Source organism: Hylobates moloch, unplaced genomic scaffold (genome assembly GCF_009828535.3).
Source record: "Hylobates moloch isolate HMO894 unplaced genomic scaffold, HMol_V3 SCAFFOLD_17, whole genome shotgun sequence".
NCBI lineage: Eukaryota > Metazoa > Chordata > Mammalia > Primates > Hylobatidae > Hylobates > Hylobates moloch.
This window is the reverse complement of record NW_026652292.1, coordinates 35,646,831-35,663,615: the sequence shown is the minus strand read 5'-3', so window position 1 is coordinate 35,663,615 and position 16,785 is coordinate 35,646,831. Positions and strand designations below refer to the sequence as shown.

Sequence of the window (16,785 nt, the reverse complement as noted above, 5' to 3'; positions counted from 1 at the left end):
GGGAATTAATCAACCCGAGGCCTATGTATGTGTGAGAGGGAGTGTGTGTGATGTCTGTGCTATGGGAGGGTTGGGGGGAAAGAGTAAGAGAACATTCTAGAAAGTAAAAGCAGCATAAAAGGGACTTATGGTAAGAACAGCATGGGTTGTGGAGCAGCTAGATGGCTGACACACAGTCAGGATGAGATTGACTAGAAATAAATCTAGTTTAGACTATATTAAAGTCATTAGAAATACATTGGAAGGATCTAAGTAGGGAAGTGGCAATGGTTAGTTTGCTTTTTCCTGTTATGCTAGGCAGTTTCTTCAACATGTCTTGTTTTAAACATAACTATATACATTTCAGTCTTTTCATGAGACAGTAATAACTTTAGGTTTCCCATGCAGAACAACCACTCAATACCAAATCCAGTCCATGACACTGTCTGAAGATACAGGTGTCTCCTTCCCAGACAAGAGTTACACCTAATTCAGAAGATCTCTGAAAAGGGAACTGAACCACTTATATAACAAGCCTCTCACGGACAACAACCTGACAATAGCCAAGTTGGCAAAAAAAAAAAAAAAAAAAAAGTTTTAATTGAAAGTTTAGTGTTGAAGGAACATACCTCAAAATAGTAAGAGCTATATATGAAAAACCCACAGCCAATATCATGCTGAATGGGCAAAAGTTGGAAGCATTCTCCTTGAAAACCAGCACAAGACAAGGATGCTCTCTCTGATGACTCCTATTCAACATAGTATTGGAAATTCTGGCCAGTGAAATCAGGCAGGGGAAAGAAATAAAGGGTATTCAAATATGAAGAGAGAAAGTCAAATTATCTTTGCTTGCAGATGACATGATCTTATATTTAGAAAACCCCATTGCCTCAGCCCAAAGGCTTCTTAAGCTGATAAGCTACTTCAGCAAAGTCTCAGGATGCAAAATAATGTGCAAAAATTGCTAGCATTCCTATATGCCAACAACAGGCAAGCAGAGAACCAAATCATAAATTAACTCCCATTCATGATTACTAAAAAAAAAACCCATAAAATACCTAGGAATACAGCTAACAAAGCAAGTGAAGGACCTCTTCAAGAACTAAAGACAACTGCTCAGAGAAATCAGAGAGGACATAAGCAAATGGAAAAATGTTTCATGCTCACAGATAGGAAGAATCAATATTGTGAAAATGGCCATACTGCCAAAAGTAATTTATAGATTCAATGCTATTGCCATTAAACTACCACTGGCATTCTTCATGGAATTAGAAAAAAAAAAAAAAACTATTTTAAAATTCATGTGGAAACAAAAAAGAGCCTGTATAGCCAAGAAAATTCTAAGCAAAAAGAACAGAGCTGGAGGCATCACACTGCTTGACTTCGAACTATGGTACAAGCCTACAGTAATCAAAATCGCATGGTACTGGTGCAAAAACAGACACGTAGACCAATGGAACACAATAGAGAACTCAGAAATAAGATTGCACACCTACAACCATCTAATCTTCAACAAGTCTGACAAAAACAAGCAATGGGAAAAGAATTCCCTATTTAATAAATAGTGCTGGGAGAACTGGCTAGCCATATGCAGAAAATTGAAACTGGACCCCTTCATTACATGTTATACAAAAATTAACTCAAGATGGACTAAAGACTTAAATGTAAAACCAAAAGCTATAGAAATCCTAGAAGAAAATCTAGGCAATACCATTCAGGACACAGGCATGGGCAAAGATTTCATAAAATGCCAAAGCAATTGCAACAAAAACAAAAATTGACAAACGGGATCCAGTTAAACTAAAGAGCTTCTGCACGGCAAAAGAAACTACCGTCAGAGTGAACAGGCAATCTACATAATAGATGAAAATTTTTGCAATCTATCCATCTGACAAAGATCCAATATCCAGAGTCTATGAGGAACTTAAACAAATTTGCAGGAAAAAACAAACAACCCCATTAAAAAGTGGGCAAAGGACATGAACAGACACTTCTCAAAAGAAGACATTCATGTGGCCAACAAACATATGAAAAAAAGCTTAACATCACTGATCATTAGAGAAATGCAAATCAAAACCACAATGAGATACCATCTCAAACCAGTCACAACGACAATTATTAAAAAGTCAAAAACAACAGATGTTGGCAAGGTTACAGGTTACAGGTTACTCCCACTGTTGGTGGGAGTGTAAATTGGTTCAGCTATTGTGGAAGACAGTGTGCCAGTTCTTCAAAGATCTAGAAGCAGAAATACCATTTGATCCAGCAATCCCATTACTGAGTATATATCCAAAAGAATAGAAATCATTCTATTATAAAGATACATGCATACATATGTTCATTGCAGCACTATCCACAATAGCAAAGACTTGGAGTCAACCCAGATGCCCATCAATGATAGAGTGGATAAAGAAAATTTGGTACATATACACCATGGAATACTATGCAGCCATAAAAAGGAACAAGATCACGTCCTTTGCAGGGACTTGGATGGAGCTGGAAGCCATTACCATCAGCAAATTAACACAGGAACAAAAAACCAAACACCTCATCTTCTCACTTGTAAGTGGGAGCTGAATGATCAGAACACATGGACACGTTGGGGGAAAAACACTCACTTGGGCCTGCTGGGGATAGGGGTGGGAGAGCATCAGGAGGAATAGCTAACAGACACTGGACTTTACACCTAGGTGATGGGTTGATCTGTGCAGCAAACCACCATAGCACGTGTTTACCTGTGTAACAAACCTGCACATCCTGCACATGTACCCCAGAACTTAAAATAAGTTGAAAAAAGTTTGCTATATTATAAGCCCTTCGTATGCATTATCTCACTAAATTTTTATAAGAACCTTTGTGCTAGGTATGATGAATATCCCTGTTTTATAGACTAAGAATCATACTAAGCACACAGAGATTATTGCATAATCACTTCAAAGTGGCAGAGTCTGTATTTGAACCCCAGGAATCTGACTCCATCACTTTTGCTCTTAACTCCTTTGTTCTACTGCCTTTTAAAGAATTGCTTGATTTCTGTTTGGTTCTGTTCTGCTTGTTTTTCCTTTTGTTTCGCGTCTTGTTTTTAACTACAATTTTTCATTCTCTTTTAGACCAAAGGCGAGAAAAATTTCAGAACCGAACATTATGAAGAACAAATTCAAGCTTTTAAAAGAATCATCCAAGAGAGGACATCAAATTTTAATGCAGATATATCTCTAAAATTTACACCCACTGAAGCAAATAAAGTTAAAACTGAAAACCCTTCTGAGGAAACAGCCTCCTCAAATTCTTCACATGGCAAGGGTAGTTTTCGGTTTTCATATTCCAAAAATGAAACTTACCAACTATTTTTGTCATATTCTTCAAAGAAGGTAAGGCCAAACAGTTAATATAGGAATATAATGGAAAGTTTCCAAACTAAGCAGACTCTTTAAGTATTTAGAGCAAATAGAAATCATAAAAAGGAAAAGAAACATGGATCAAATTCTGAAATAAGTAGCTAGCACGTCAGAAAGAATACTAACTGGAGAAAAGTCTGATAGAATCTTTGGCAGTGGTAAATGAAACATATATTTGGTGGTAGTGAGCAGAAAATGTGTATTAAGAATTTAGAGCATTTTTTGACTGAGATTGTGGTAATATACCATTCAATGTATATAATCATCAGAATTTTAATGAAGAATTATACTGAAGAATTCTGGTAATTCATTGCAATGCCTTACCTAGAATGATCACTGTTTATTAACTACAAACTGTGTCTCTAAAGAAATGATGCTATGAAATTATACACATTGCACATAAAATTGGTCTGATTACTTTGTAATCATACGTTTAATTTGAGACTTTGAAAATGTGTTTTTTAAAATATTTGAGCCAGATTTTGAAGTTTCTTCTACCACTCTTGGAATAAATATAAAATATACTCTCTGTAATCAGCAGGATGCCACTAAAATGCTCATTCTTCCTTTTCTGATACCACAGTCACCTATTTAGACAAGCTGCTCCCACATTAACAATAATAATTCACTCTTAGCACTTATATTATGCCTAACTACATAACTGTTTTGTATGGGTCTGTACATTACCTCTCTATTTGCATGCATACCCACTCAAGTGTACAGGTGGAAAACTCTTTAAACCATTCAGCAAATATTTAATTGTGACCTATCTGGCCTAGGTACTTAGAATACATTTGTGAACCAAGCTGATGAAAATTTGTGTCCTCATGGAGTTGAAAGCTCCACAGAAAGAGACAGCCAAAAATAATACATATAATAGCAAAAAAGAAGTAATATGGTATTTAAAATGTATTAAGTGCTGTGGGATACAAGGAAAATTAGAGTAACATGAAGGAAAGCAGGGATGCCTGCAGGTGGCATGATTAAAAAGGAAGCTCAGGCTCAGCTTCATGGAGATGAGAGCTAACCAAAGCTTTGGAGGAGAGGAGATAGCCAAAGAGTAAGATTTCAGATTATTTATCTGATGGAAGGAACTGTTAGAGAAGTCTCTAATGTAGGAAAAACCTGGTGTGATAAAAGTTAGTCAAATTGAATCAGAAGGATAAAAAATTAGAAAAGCTACCTTGGATCAGATCATGAAGAACTTCAAAGTCCACTCAGTGTAGCTTTTTTTCTGAGTGACACGGGATTTAATTTAATTTGCTTTATTTATTTTGAGATGGATTTTCACTCTTGTTGCCCAGGCTGGAGTGCAACGGTGTGATCTTGGCCCACCACAACCTCCGCCTCCTGGGTTCAAGCAATTCTCCTGCCTCAGCCTCCCGAGTAGCTGGGATTACAGGCATGCACCACCACGCCTGGCTAATTTTGTATTTTTAGTAGAAATGGGGTTTCTCCATGTTGGTCAGGCTGGTCTTGAACTACCGACCTCAGGTGATCTGCCCGCCTCGGCATCCCAAAGTGCTGGGATTACAGGTGTGAGCCACTGCACCCGGCCTACTTGAGGGTTTTTAATAGAAGATTGACATTCCCTATTATATTTTAAATGATTACTCAAGGTATTCTGTCAAGAAGAGATCATAGGTGCTAAGAGCCAAAGCAAGGAGTCTTGCTAAAAGTTATTGAAGGAATCCAGGTGAGACATGATGGTAGTTCAGACAGGACAATTATAGAGTCAAACATAAGTCTAAGGTTTTTGGCCTGAGCAACTAGAAAAATGGAGTTGCTGATGGAGAAAGCTTCAGATGGAGAAGATTTGGAGAGGGAGACCAGTAGTTAAATTTTAGTTAGGTTAAGTTTGAGGTGTTTATTAGACATCTAGTTGACAATGCCAAGTAGGAGTTGGTGTCATGAGGCTGGAGTTTGGGAAACAGACCTGGAATTCAGCTATACATTGACTTGTTCACTTAGTCATGGGGTGACTAACAGAGTTAGTGTACATAGAAAATAGAATACAATCAAATACCAAACTTGGGGAATTTCAATAGAAAACAAGCAAAAGAAACCAAAAAGTGCCCAAGAACTTTGCTACTTAGAGTGTGGTCTATGGAACAGCACCATCAGCATCGCTGGGAAGCTAGAATCTTAGACTGTGCTCCAGAATTGCATTTTACCTGAATCAGTATTGCATTTTACCTGAATCAGTATTGCATTTTAACAAGATTCTCTAGGTGATTTATTCACATTTTATAGTTTGAGAAGCACTGGCCTAGAAGACAAGAAAATAATCTCCATTAAGAAGAAAAGAGTGATGAACTGTGTCAATTGCACTAACACGTCAAAGAAGATGAGGGCTAAGAAGTGATCATAGGCTTTAGGATTATGAAAGTCACTGGAGACCTTGACAAGAGGCATTTTGTTGGAGTACTGAGGTCAGGAGCATGAATGATTTAGATTTAAGAAAAACTGGAAAGGGGAGAATTCGAAATATATAGTATAGAAAACTGAATAAATTTTGCTTCTAGTGAGGGCAAAGAAATGGGTAGTGGCTGGTCGGGCAAGCGAGGCCAAGGGAAATTTTTTTATTGTTTTAAGATAGAAGAAACAACTGCATATTTGGATGGTAATGAGCTAAGAGCTACCTTTGAAGTAAATTAACCTGAAGAACATCACACGTCTTTCTTACCCCACATCCCAAGGTATACCTCCCAGTCTTAGCAAAACTGAAAAGAAATCCAAATATGCTTTGAATAAAGCATATTTGAGAATTCTTGTGCAAGTCAGGAGACGAAGAGCTCATATGACCTATAACATATAGGCTAAGATTTTTATTAAAGACTGGATCACCCACTGTCTCCTAAAGTTAAATCATGATGACAAAAATATGCTTTAAGAACATAGACAGTTTGGTATGATGTTCATATACCACAAGATATACCTTTAAAAAGAAATAAAATATTTTAAACTCCCACATAATCATCATGTGTTATCCACAGCTGTTAGGAGACCCTCAAAAGATCCATTTGCAAAATTGTGGGTGTCAATTGTAGTTTAGTTTTCATCAGGACAAGCTATGGCATTGAATCACACAGTTCACTGTTCTAGTTTTCTCTGGGAAAGGTAAGCCATCAGCCTTGGCCCTGGAAACTTTTAACTGTTGAGTTGCTTAGGCTGACTTGAGTTCCACATCTCAAAATATTGTCTATCCGGTCTCTGTCATTAAAAATTGATAGGGTGGACTGGAAGGGACAAGGAGACCTGAGACCTAGGTTTTTAGTACCAATGCTGTCAAGTATTATTCATATGTTTTGGGCCAAATAACTTGATATCTTTAAATTAGTTTTCTCATCTGCATAATAGCAAGATTGGGCTTTATCGATAATGTCTCCATTTCCTTCCACTGTTGTTTTTAAAACAACTTAGTGAGGCATAATTTCATAAAATAAAATGCAAAGATTTCAAGTGTGTAGTTTCATGAGTTTTGATAATTATGTACATTAGAGTAGCCACCTCCTTTAGCAAGAGAATATTTTAAATGTTTTAACATAGAAGACACAACAGCATATTTAGATGGGAATTATTTAAGATCTATGTTTAAAATACATTGAGTTAAAGAACATCACACCAAGAAAATTCCATCATGAAGAGACACTCAGGCTTCTTACCCCAAGAAAAATTCCTTATGCCCTTTTCAGTTCCCTATCACCTAAGAGGTGACCGCTGACCAGATTTATCTGACCACAGCTTAGTTTCGTCTAGTCTAGAACTTCATATAAATAGAATCATATAGGATGTACTCCTCTATGTCTGACTTCTTTTACTCAGTATAATATTTTTGAGATTTATTTGTGTTGTTACATGTATCAGTAGTTTTATTTTCCTTTTTATTGATGATTAGTATTCCATTGTATTAATATGTTAACAGTTGTTTATTGATTCCTCTCTTGATGGACATTTGAGATGTTTTCAATTTTAAGCTATTCTGACTAATGCTGCCATGAAATTCTTATACAGATACTTTTGTGAACAAAATTTTTATTAGGTAAATATGTAGGAGTGGAATCGCTGGCTGGTCATAAGCAAATGTGTGTTTAACACTATGGGAAACTGCCGAACAGCTCTTCAAAGTGGCTGTCTAATTTTACCAGTAATGTAGGAGCGTTTTAGTCACTGCACATTCTCATCAGTAGTTGGTGTTGATAGTATTTTACATTTAGCCATTCTGGTGGATTAGAGTGGTATCTCATGGTCACTGCTAAAACATTTAGTGCCTATGGAAGTTCTAAATTTCATAAATTTTCATTTGAAATGGTGGATAAAACACATGTTTCGCTTCTTCATCTGCTCTACAACACAGGAAAAAATGTTTCTGCATGTGAAAGGAGAAATTCATCTGGGAAGATTTGTAATGAGAAATCGCGATGTTATGCTCACAACAACTTTCGTGGATGATATAAAAGCTTTGCCAACTACTTATGAAAAGGGAGAATATTTTGCCTTTTTGGAAACGTATGGAACCCACTACAGTAGCTCTGGGTCTCTAGGAGGACTCTATGAACTAATATATGTTTTAGATAAAGCTTCCATGAACCAGAAAGGTATGCCTAGAAATAGAGCTCTGACTTCAAATACTGTTTTGACCAAACATTATTTTGTTCACCAACCTCTTCCAATGGTTAAAGTCTTAAGAACACAAAGCCCTGTAACCTGCTCCTTTGAGAGGACTCTCTTCCTGTCCTTTGGCACCTAAAACCCTGTTAAATAGCAAATTGACTTCCATCTCAAATAAGCTGACTTGGTCATATTCTACTCAGCAGTAGCACTGAGAGATGGATCAATTGTATTGCAGCTTGACATCTATTAGGAGGTGGTACTTTTAGTGAAATACTAAACATAAGGTGAAAGAAAGTACAGACATAATTTGTATAACCTACTTCTTAATCAGTAGACTAGTTCAATTTCTATATCACTATTATCTTCCAGAGTATACTTCAATATTGGAGAGAAAATATTGTTCTAAATTTTCTTTTAGAGGGAAAAGAAGAAGCAATGTTATCATATAAATCTAACATCTTAAAGCAAGGGTGGAAAATTAGTTTTTCCTCATGTGATGACACTTCTCATTATATGGTGGTGGTTGAATTGGGCTCATGTTAAGTAGGTTTCTGGTCATGGGGAAATCCTGGGGAAAAGGGCCATGGTTAATTATCAATGTCTGTCATAGGTAGAAGATAGGCCTACTGATACATAGTTATCAGCCTGGCCTAAAGGGTTTGTCTAAGTCTTTTAAGAAAGTTGTAATCATTCATGTTGTGAGTAATTATGGCTAGTTATAATATTCCTTAAGGAGGTGATGGATGCCAGGATGCCTCCTTTCTGTCCTTGTAACTATAGGTGTGTCTCTTACGGAGGAAAGTGTTGCTAAAAACCACTTTAATGGCTTTTATGGGGTCAGTGTCAAGGTGTCAGGTGTTAAGTGAAGGGTGAAATGTAACTGTGATGTAAAAGCCTGATGCTCTCCCCAAGGTCAGTAAATACTTTAGGGATAACAAAACATGACATAGCCAGAACCAGCTGGTCTTGATGCCTCAGTCTTGTTTTGGCAGAGAGAAGCTTTCCCTGGGGGAGTGGAATGTAATGTTACTTAGCTTACACTTTCATAGGGCTATATCCACACCATAGTGAAGTCGCTGTGAGCTCTACCTGGAAGCTATATTGATGGAGATATCACATAAGGGAGGGGTACAAGAGAACACAGGTCTTGAGTAATTTGAAAATGAGAAGAGAAAGGCTTATGAGTGGTGATCAAAACACAAAAGAAATCTTCAGACTAGGAGTTGCTTTGATGAAAAAGCTCCATAGGGTGAGATCTTTAATCCTGAATAACTCAGAAGCTACTTAACTTCTGGCCTTAGTAGACAAGGATCATCAGGTCAATTCTAGTGACTTTGAAGAGGAAGTGCTCTTTCTCACTTCTCCAGTGCCAATATCTGAGGACCAAGCGATGTCCTCCGCCTCAATTTAAGATGTCTGGACATGAGTGTCCACTGCTAAGGCAGAGAATATGAGCCCTTTAGGGTCACCCAGGTATCTTTCACCCTCATCTTCAGAAGCAGAGTCCTCACACTTCTTAAGGATAAGGTTAGAAATCTAGAATTATGGATTTCTAGTATTGTCTTCGATTTTTATCCTCTCTCTTCCCTTCCCATAGGAAATGCCACCTGATAGTTTCTAAGTTCTCACTAATTGTGGGTGCATGAGAAATATTTGATAGATGAATAAACGCCTAAATGCCCCCAGATGTCTACCCCTGACACTCCTTGTAGAACCCCTTGATTAACTTCATTTCATTTTTTTCTTTCCTTTTTCGTAAAACATTTTGGCTCCCAGAACAAATAATCACAAATTCGTGTGTGTGTGTGTGTGTGTGTGTGTTTGCGTGTGTGTGTTTGCGTGTATGAAACAAGAAATGATAAATAATGGCAAAAACTGACATTGTCAGTGAACTGTGGTCTGGGCTGTTTACCCTTAAAATGAAGGAATAATTTTTTTTTCTGAATTGCAAAAACAGATAATAACTGATAGACTTTGAAAATATTAGGATTTTTCTTTCTAGTAACTGTTTGGGCATCTACACACCATGATGAATCAGCTTCCAAGACTGATACCTACCAAGTAGCATTCATAGGATGAAAACAAAGTGGCCACATACATCAGCCATCTGTCCAAAGCGATAAAACAGCTACGTTAAGGACGAACTGAGTCTTCCAAAGAGGATCAGGAGATGTTGATGTATCTCATCCAAATTATGAAGTTGATACAGAGAAGTGCTTAGTAGCTAGACAGCTCTGGGTTCAAATCCAAACTTACTAGCTGAGTAATGAGCCATTAGTAGGTTATTCAACTGCTCTGCAATTCCATATTTTCATCTGTACAATGAGGACAACATAGTACTTACTTCATAAGGCCAGTGTGAGGATTAAATTAGTTAAAGCACACAAAATGCTTAGAAGGATGCCAGACACGTGATAAACATTCAATATATGTTAGAAATTGTTGTCCCTCTTCTATGATATTACAGATAAAAGACTTTAATATAACCACCATAGTCTGACCTATATCCCTTTAAACCATGTGGTAGACTTAATGTGTCCTTTGCCATTAAGTTGACAAGCAAAGTCAAAAGGAGGTCACTATAATCTAGTATGAGGACAAAGCAGGACAGACATGATGGCATATTTGAATTTAGTAATGGTATATAGGAACCTAAGTAAGGATGTTTCTTGAAAATAGCAAAATTGGAATTTATTTGTGATGTTGATAGACATTATCTAATAATTTTCAAATAAATTCATTAAACAGGTGTTGAACTAAAAGACATAAAGAGATGCCTTGGGTATCATCTGGATGTATCTCTGGATTTCTCTGGCATCTCTGCTGGAGCTGAAGTTAATAAAGATGATTGTGTAAAGAGGGGAGAGGGGAGAGCTGGTAAGTGTGGCCTCACTTGTTAGATTTTGTAAAGCCTGGGGGTAGATGTCAATGAGCACTGCCCTCTTGCAATGAGCCCTCTTAATTGTCTATCCTCTTTGTGCTTAAAAACTATCTTATATTTAAAGTGGTTTTCAAACCACTATAAACACAGATAGCCCATGGACATGTATTCACCAGTATCGCTATCGTGCCGGTTGTACAGTACACAACTCAAGGGGGTGTGATTCACACGGTAGTCATTTTAGACTTGTATATTTATTATAGCAATAGTAAAAAGGTATCTTCATAAAAAGTTTCCTTTCTTCACCCTAATTTTAACAAAGCTTCCAAATAAGCAAGCAACAATGTTCGTGCATCCATTAACAAAAGACAAGGCCAAAACCATTTTCCCAACTCCACCTTCTATCTAAATTGAAATCCCTAATTCATCCTTAACTTTAAATCCGTGCCTAACCTTTTCAAAAATACAAATATGTTTGGTATAAATATGACTTCCTACTGTTAATCTTTAGTAGATTTACAAGCATGAATTAGTGCTAGAGTTCTCAACTTTTCCTCTAATCAGAAATACCTGAGAACATTTTTTAAATACAGATGCTTAAAACTCACCTTTAAAGAAAGAGTCAACTGGTAGTGGGGAGGCAAAAGTGGGGAAAAACCTGATATATTTAAAAGCATACCAACCAATAATATGTGTCCATGATTGAAAAACCAATGATGAAGTGGTGGAAAAAAGTTGAATTTGCCATTATATGGTATAATTTCTATATTTGGTCCTTAAGCTAACTGTGTGATCTCCGGCTAGTCACTCCACCTCTCTAAGTTTCCAATTTCTCTTCTATAAAAATGAAGAGGGGATGACAAAAATTATCTTGAAATTCCTTTCCAGTTTTAAAAATTCACAGCTGTAAAAGACTTACAAAGTTTTGTTAAAAGTGGTTTAGTCTACAGAGAGACACTGAGGAAACGATGGGTAGGATTTGGGAGTGGAAAGAAATGTTACTTTTCACTCTATTCTTTTTTGAACTCTCCTTTTTGTAATATTAAAACATATCAAAAGCAAATGTACACAATATAATTATGAAGGGAAGTTTGCAACAGAAAATATATATTACACCCAAAGTCATATTTAGTTCCCATGTGTACATGTTTGTATGTGAGGAGCTGTGAAGTATCAGTGTATCTAGACCATGGGTATCATTTTTATTTTTTAAAAGAGATGACAGAGATCTACAATTGGTTACTAATGTAAATTTCCATTGTAGATTTGAGGTGAACAAATGCATAGGCAATATTTACAATTAAAATTTAGTAAATACATTAGGCTGTATTTTACTAAGAGGACTCAATAAATGTTTATCACATGTCCTTTTGATAACTGGCCATAGAACTACAACTGCTTCTCTTTAAATCTTCCTTCTCTCCTCAGTAAATATCACCAGTGATAACCTCATAGATGATGTTATATCACTCATAAGAGGTGGAACCAGAAAATACGCATTTGAACTGAAAGAAAAGCTTCTCCGAGGAACCATGATTGATGTGACTGACTTTGTCAACTGGGCCTCTTCCATAAATGATGCTCCTGTTCTCATTAGTCAAAAAGTAAGAAACTTGTTTATTTTCAAACAGAAGACTGTGTCATTTTTTATTAAATGTCACATAGTTTCAGGTGAACTGTTAGCTTCATCTGAAAGAGACGTGAACATTCAGATACACTCCCATCTCTTCCCCAAAAGGAGGCATGGCATAGAGAAAAGGCATGGTGTAGAGTCAGACCATCCTGGCTGACTTCCTGTCTCTGTCTGTCACTAGGTGTGGGATGTTTTCTGACCTCTACAACACTGAATTCTCCAGGACTCCATCTTTGTTCTGAGAATTTAATGAAATTGCTTATATAGAGCATACAGCACACACTGTAACAAGATAGGTACTCACATATGATTAGTTCCCTCCCGTCGGCCCCTGGCTGCTCTTGCCTTCCCATGGTGTTCCACTATCAAGTCTAACACAGGATAATTGTATTTACTAAGTGTCTTTTTTTTTTTTCTTTTTTTTTGAGACAGAGTCTCACTGTGCCACCCAGGCTGGAGTGCAGTGGTGCTATCTCGGCTCACTGCAACCTCCACCTTCCGAGTTCAAGTGATTCTCATGCCTCAGCCTCCTGAGTAGCTGCGATTACAGATGCGCACCACCACATCCAACTAATTTTTTTGTATTTTTAGTAGAGACAGGGCTTCGCCATGTTGGCCAGGCTGGTCTCAAACTCCTGGCCTCAAGTGATCTGCCTGCCTCAGCCTTCCAAAGTGCTGGGATTACAGACGTGAGCCCCCATGCCTGGCCTAAGGGTCTTTATGAAAGAAATGTTCATAAAGTCTACAAGAAAATAAGACTAACGGTGAACAATTCTTACGGTCAGTAGATTTTTTTTCCTTTTTCTATCTTGATTATTGATTATAATAGTTTTCAGCTTACAAATCCTTTGGGAGTTCATAGTCAAGTTCTTACTCCTAGAGAAAAAAAAATGTGTTATCATTGTAAAGATATAAATGACAATGTTATTTAGCCTCATCTTTCTTTCCCCAGGCTGCCTAAAACTAGTATGCATTTTTCTTTACTTCTTTTACTAGTACTATTAGTAAGTGCTTTTTTTCTACTTCCCTTTATAACTTACAATTTTATCCGTATGTTTTACAATTTGCTTTCCTCAGGTCACATTTATTTTTGACTGCTCCCTACTCCAGTTTGATTAACTTGAGTTACAGAAATTTTAACATTTTCATAGGACTAGTTATTGGAAAAATTTATTCGCTTATTCTATTTTATTGTCTTTAAAGAATGAGTGAAACCACTAAGACTATCTCCTTTATGTGAAGAAGGAACTCAGAAACTGGAAATTTTTATAATCTATTCTCACTTTATGTTATAGAAATATAGCTGTTCATAGATATGCAGTGTATTTATGAGTTAAAATATTTTGTCCCAAAGTAGGACAAAAAGGGGAAAAATAGCTGGTGAAATTCCATGTATGAAATTAAAATCAGAGGATACCTCTTTGATCTTATTAAATTTAAATCTTACACAAATTCAATATCTTGAACTCAGTAAAATAAGTTTACGTTGGAAGATCTTAAATAAGAAAAAAATGGGTAATTTAGGTGAATATTTACATCCAGATGAACATCCTAGGAGGCTTATTTTCTCATCTCTACAAAGCAAATTCAGCTGTCTTTCTACAAATTCAAGAGTGTTCTCTGAAGAGGTCTTAATAATAGTTCAGCATGTTCTAGAGATAATTTTTTAAATCTCAATTAAATAAGGCAGCTGCTGAAGATTTTCTACTAGATTTATTAAAACTATTCAAAGACCCTCATCAACTTTGTTGGTGCAGTTCTGCTGTATGGATGCACAATATAGTTTATCCCATTTTTAGGGACAACCATTTACTTCCCCAAATTTTCAGATTGGTAGGCATTCCATTTAGACTATCTGTATAAGTTTCTTTCTTCATAAACTGGAAGGCTGGCCTTTTGGTATCAACATTCTACCTAAGGAAATGGTAGCTATAGTTAGTTCACTATGGACCACTTTTTAAATTTATCTTCTTGTAGAGAGAGTTGAGCAAAAGCAAAATTGTGGGTTTTATTGACTTTGTATGACTTTTAAGTCTCTGAAGAAACATGAGATACAGTTAAATTTGATCTTGAATTAGATTCCAAGTTATTTTACTCTCATTATTCAGGTAGAAGTGGACCTCTGGTTAACTTGTAGCTATTTCCAGGAGACAGTTACACAATCTACGATCACTAATTCATTTTCGGGAATTTGAAGCATTATGTTGTCTGCAGATGACATGTTCAAACATTGGGGATGGTCTTTTAAAGAATTACTAGAACCTCTCCCCACCCACCCTAAACTATAAACTGGTCAATATTAAATCTTCTGTAGCAAATTAAATCAATTATCTAAGTATTTATGTTGCAAACTGATTATCTTGGAGGAAAGACCAGAAAGTTGACTGTAAGCCCTCAGTTAATATTATCAATAGGTTCTTGGCAACTGTGACCTTAACCAAAATGACCTATAACAAAACCAATTTTACCATAAGCTAATGAATGGGTTAAGTCCCTGTAGCGTATTTCTGGTCACAAAAACATCACCAAACTTCTAAATAGAAACTAAAACACTTATAATATTAAATTTTGAAATACATGTAAGCTATTCACACATTTTAAAAAGATTAATAAAAACAAGTAAGATGATGATTTACCTGTTTATTCTAGTTCAGGGTAGTCTATCCCAGCAGCTCAGAGGGCAAAGCAGGAATCAGCCATGAACAGAGCACCATCTCAACATAAGGCAAACTCCACACACCCACACTCACTGAGACTAGGACCATGTAGACACACTGATTTGTCTAGCATGACTATCTTCGGAATGTGGGAGGAAACAAGCAGAACCCGAGAGAGCCCACACAAACATGGGGAGAATGTCAATCTCCCCATGCACACAGTGACCCCAGCTGAGAATTAATTTTTTTTCTCAATATTACAAAGAAATGACCTTGAATGAAACAATATTGTTCTGGGACCTGCTGTTTTACTCTAAGTGGAATGCTGTATGTAAGAGGGAAATTTCCCATTTCCCTCAACCACTCATATGTCTATATGTTATGCTGTATGACTATATTACTGAGATTTTCTAAGTAAACTGTGGTAAAATATATATGTTATAAATATATAGTATATATAATTTATAAATACGATTTATAAAATACTATAAAATAATATAGTTTATACAATCTATAAATACAGTTATATATTTTTCCATACTAAAGTAACTATGGTCATGCTCTGTTAGGTAGAATCTGTGGTTTTGAGGCCCCATTTGTCTGCTTTGTCAAACCCAAAACCACTTCTTGAGGAATGTCTTGCTTGGCCCAGCCCAAAAATCTCTCCTTGGCCCTACTCCATGCAGAGGACATAGGCTGGCCCTCTCTTTCAGTACTTAGTTTTGTCATGGTCTTCAACTTCCATGAAAGTATATTAATTCTATTGCCAACTTGCCTGAATGTTAACACAAGTGGCTCTACAGTTTAACTCAACAGAATAGCTGCACTTTGTTTTCCTCTTAAACCTACTGCTACAAACTAGTTATTAAAATGTCAGCTAAGAGAAATTACATTTATTAAAGATTGCCTGGAAGATATAAAGATTATTATTTCCTCTAGAGCAATAGCAGCAAGATGAGTACAGCTACAATATTGGCTTCCTGTAAAGTTTTGTTTTTCCATTATTAGAAACAAAGTTATGTAATCTACTGTTTTATTTACTAAAAGGTTGTTACGTAATGCTATGTCCTCTTTATGAGACTCATTGAGAAATATTACTCTTTAATCTCATTTTGTTTCTCTTGGGAATCAGGTGAGTTTTTCTACCTGATTGGTAAGAAATGCATGAGATCAGTAAATTCAGTTGTGTCTTACTCAATGCACTGGAAAATAAAGCTAAATTTGTGACCCACTTCATGCAAATGGATGGGTCCTCCTGGCACGAATGTAGTTCATTTTTGTTGCTTTTGCCTCCATCTTGCTTTTTCTGTTCTCAGTTCTCCTTTCCCATTTCTCTCAACCACTCATATGTCTATATGTTAAGCTGTATTAGTTCTTCCAGAGTTACATGATGTAATAATTCATGAATTAATTAACCTGTTATTTTTGCTCTATTGTGTAACTCTTAGCAGTTATGAACCAGATGTTAAGGAGCATCAATATTTTAAAGAGTTGTAGTACCAGTGAAAATCATTTCTAACTCTCTTGTTTAGTGATAAAAAACAACACTCATTCTATCAACAAACTATAGTTGGTATACATAGTTTATTTTGGATGTCTGAAGGAAATCTCCACTTATTTATT

At 36.3% G+C, this 16,785-nt stretch overlaps 1 protein-coding gene across 1 annotated transcript in view; it reads left to right on the top strand.

The window, feature by feature from the left end:
- The window catches only part of C9 (complement C9), an 80,822-nt gene that overhangs the window by 45,831 nt on the left and 18,206 nt on the right, over positions 1-16,785 (top strand). Inside the window, exons 6-9 of the mRNA XM_032135350.2 lie at positions 3,090-3,350; positions 7,735-7,975; positions 10,740-10,868; positions 12,301-12,476. Of these exons, the coding sequence (XP_031991241.1) occupies positions 3,090-3,350; positions 7,735-7,975; positions 10,740-10,868; positions 12,301-12,476 (807 nt within the window). The remainder of the gene's footprint in view (positions 1-3,089; positions 3,351-7,734; positions 7,976-10,739; positions 10,869-12,300; positions 12,477-16,785) is intronic.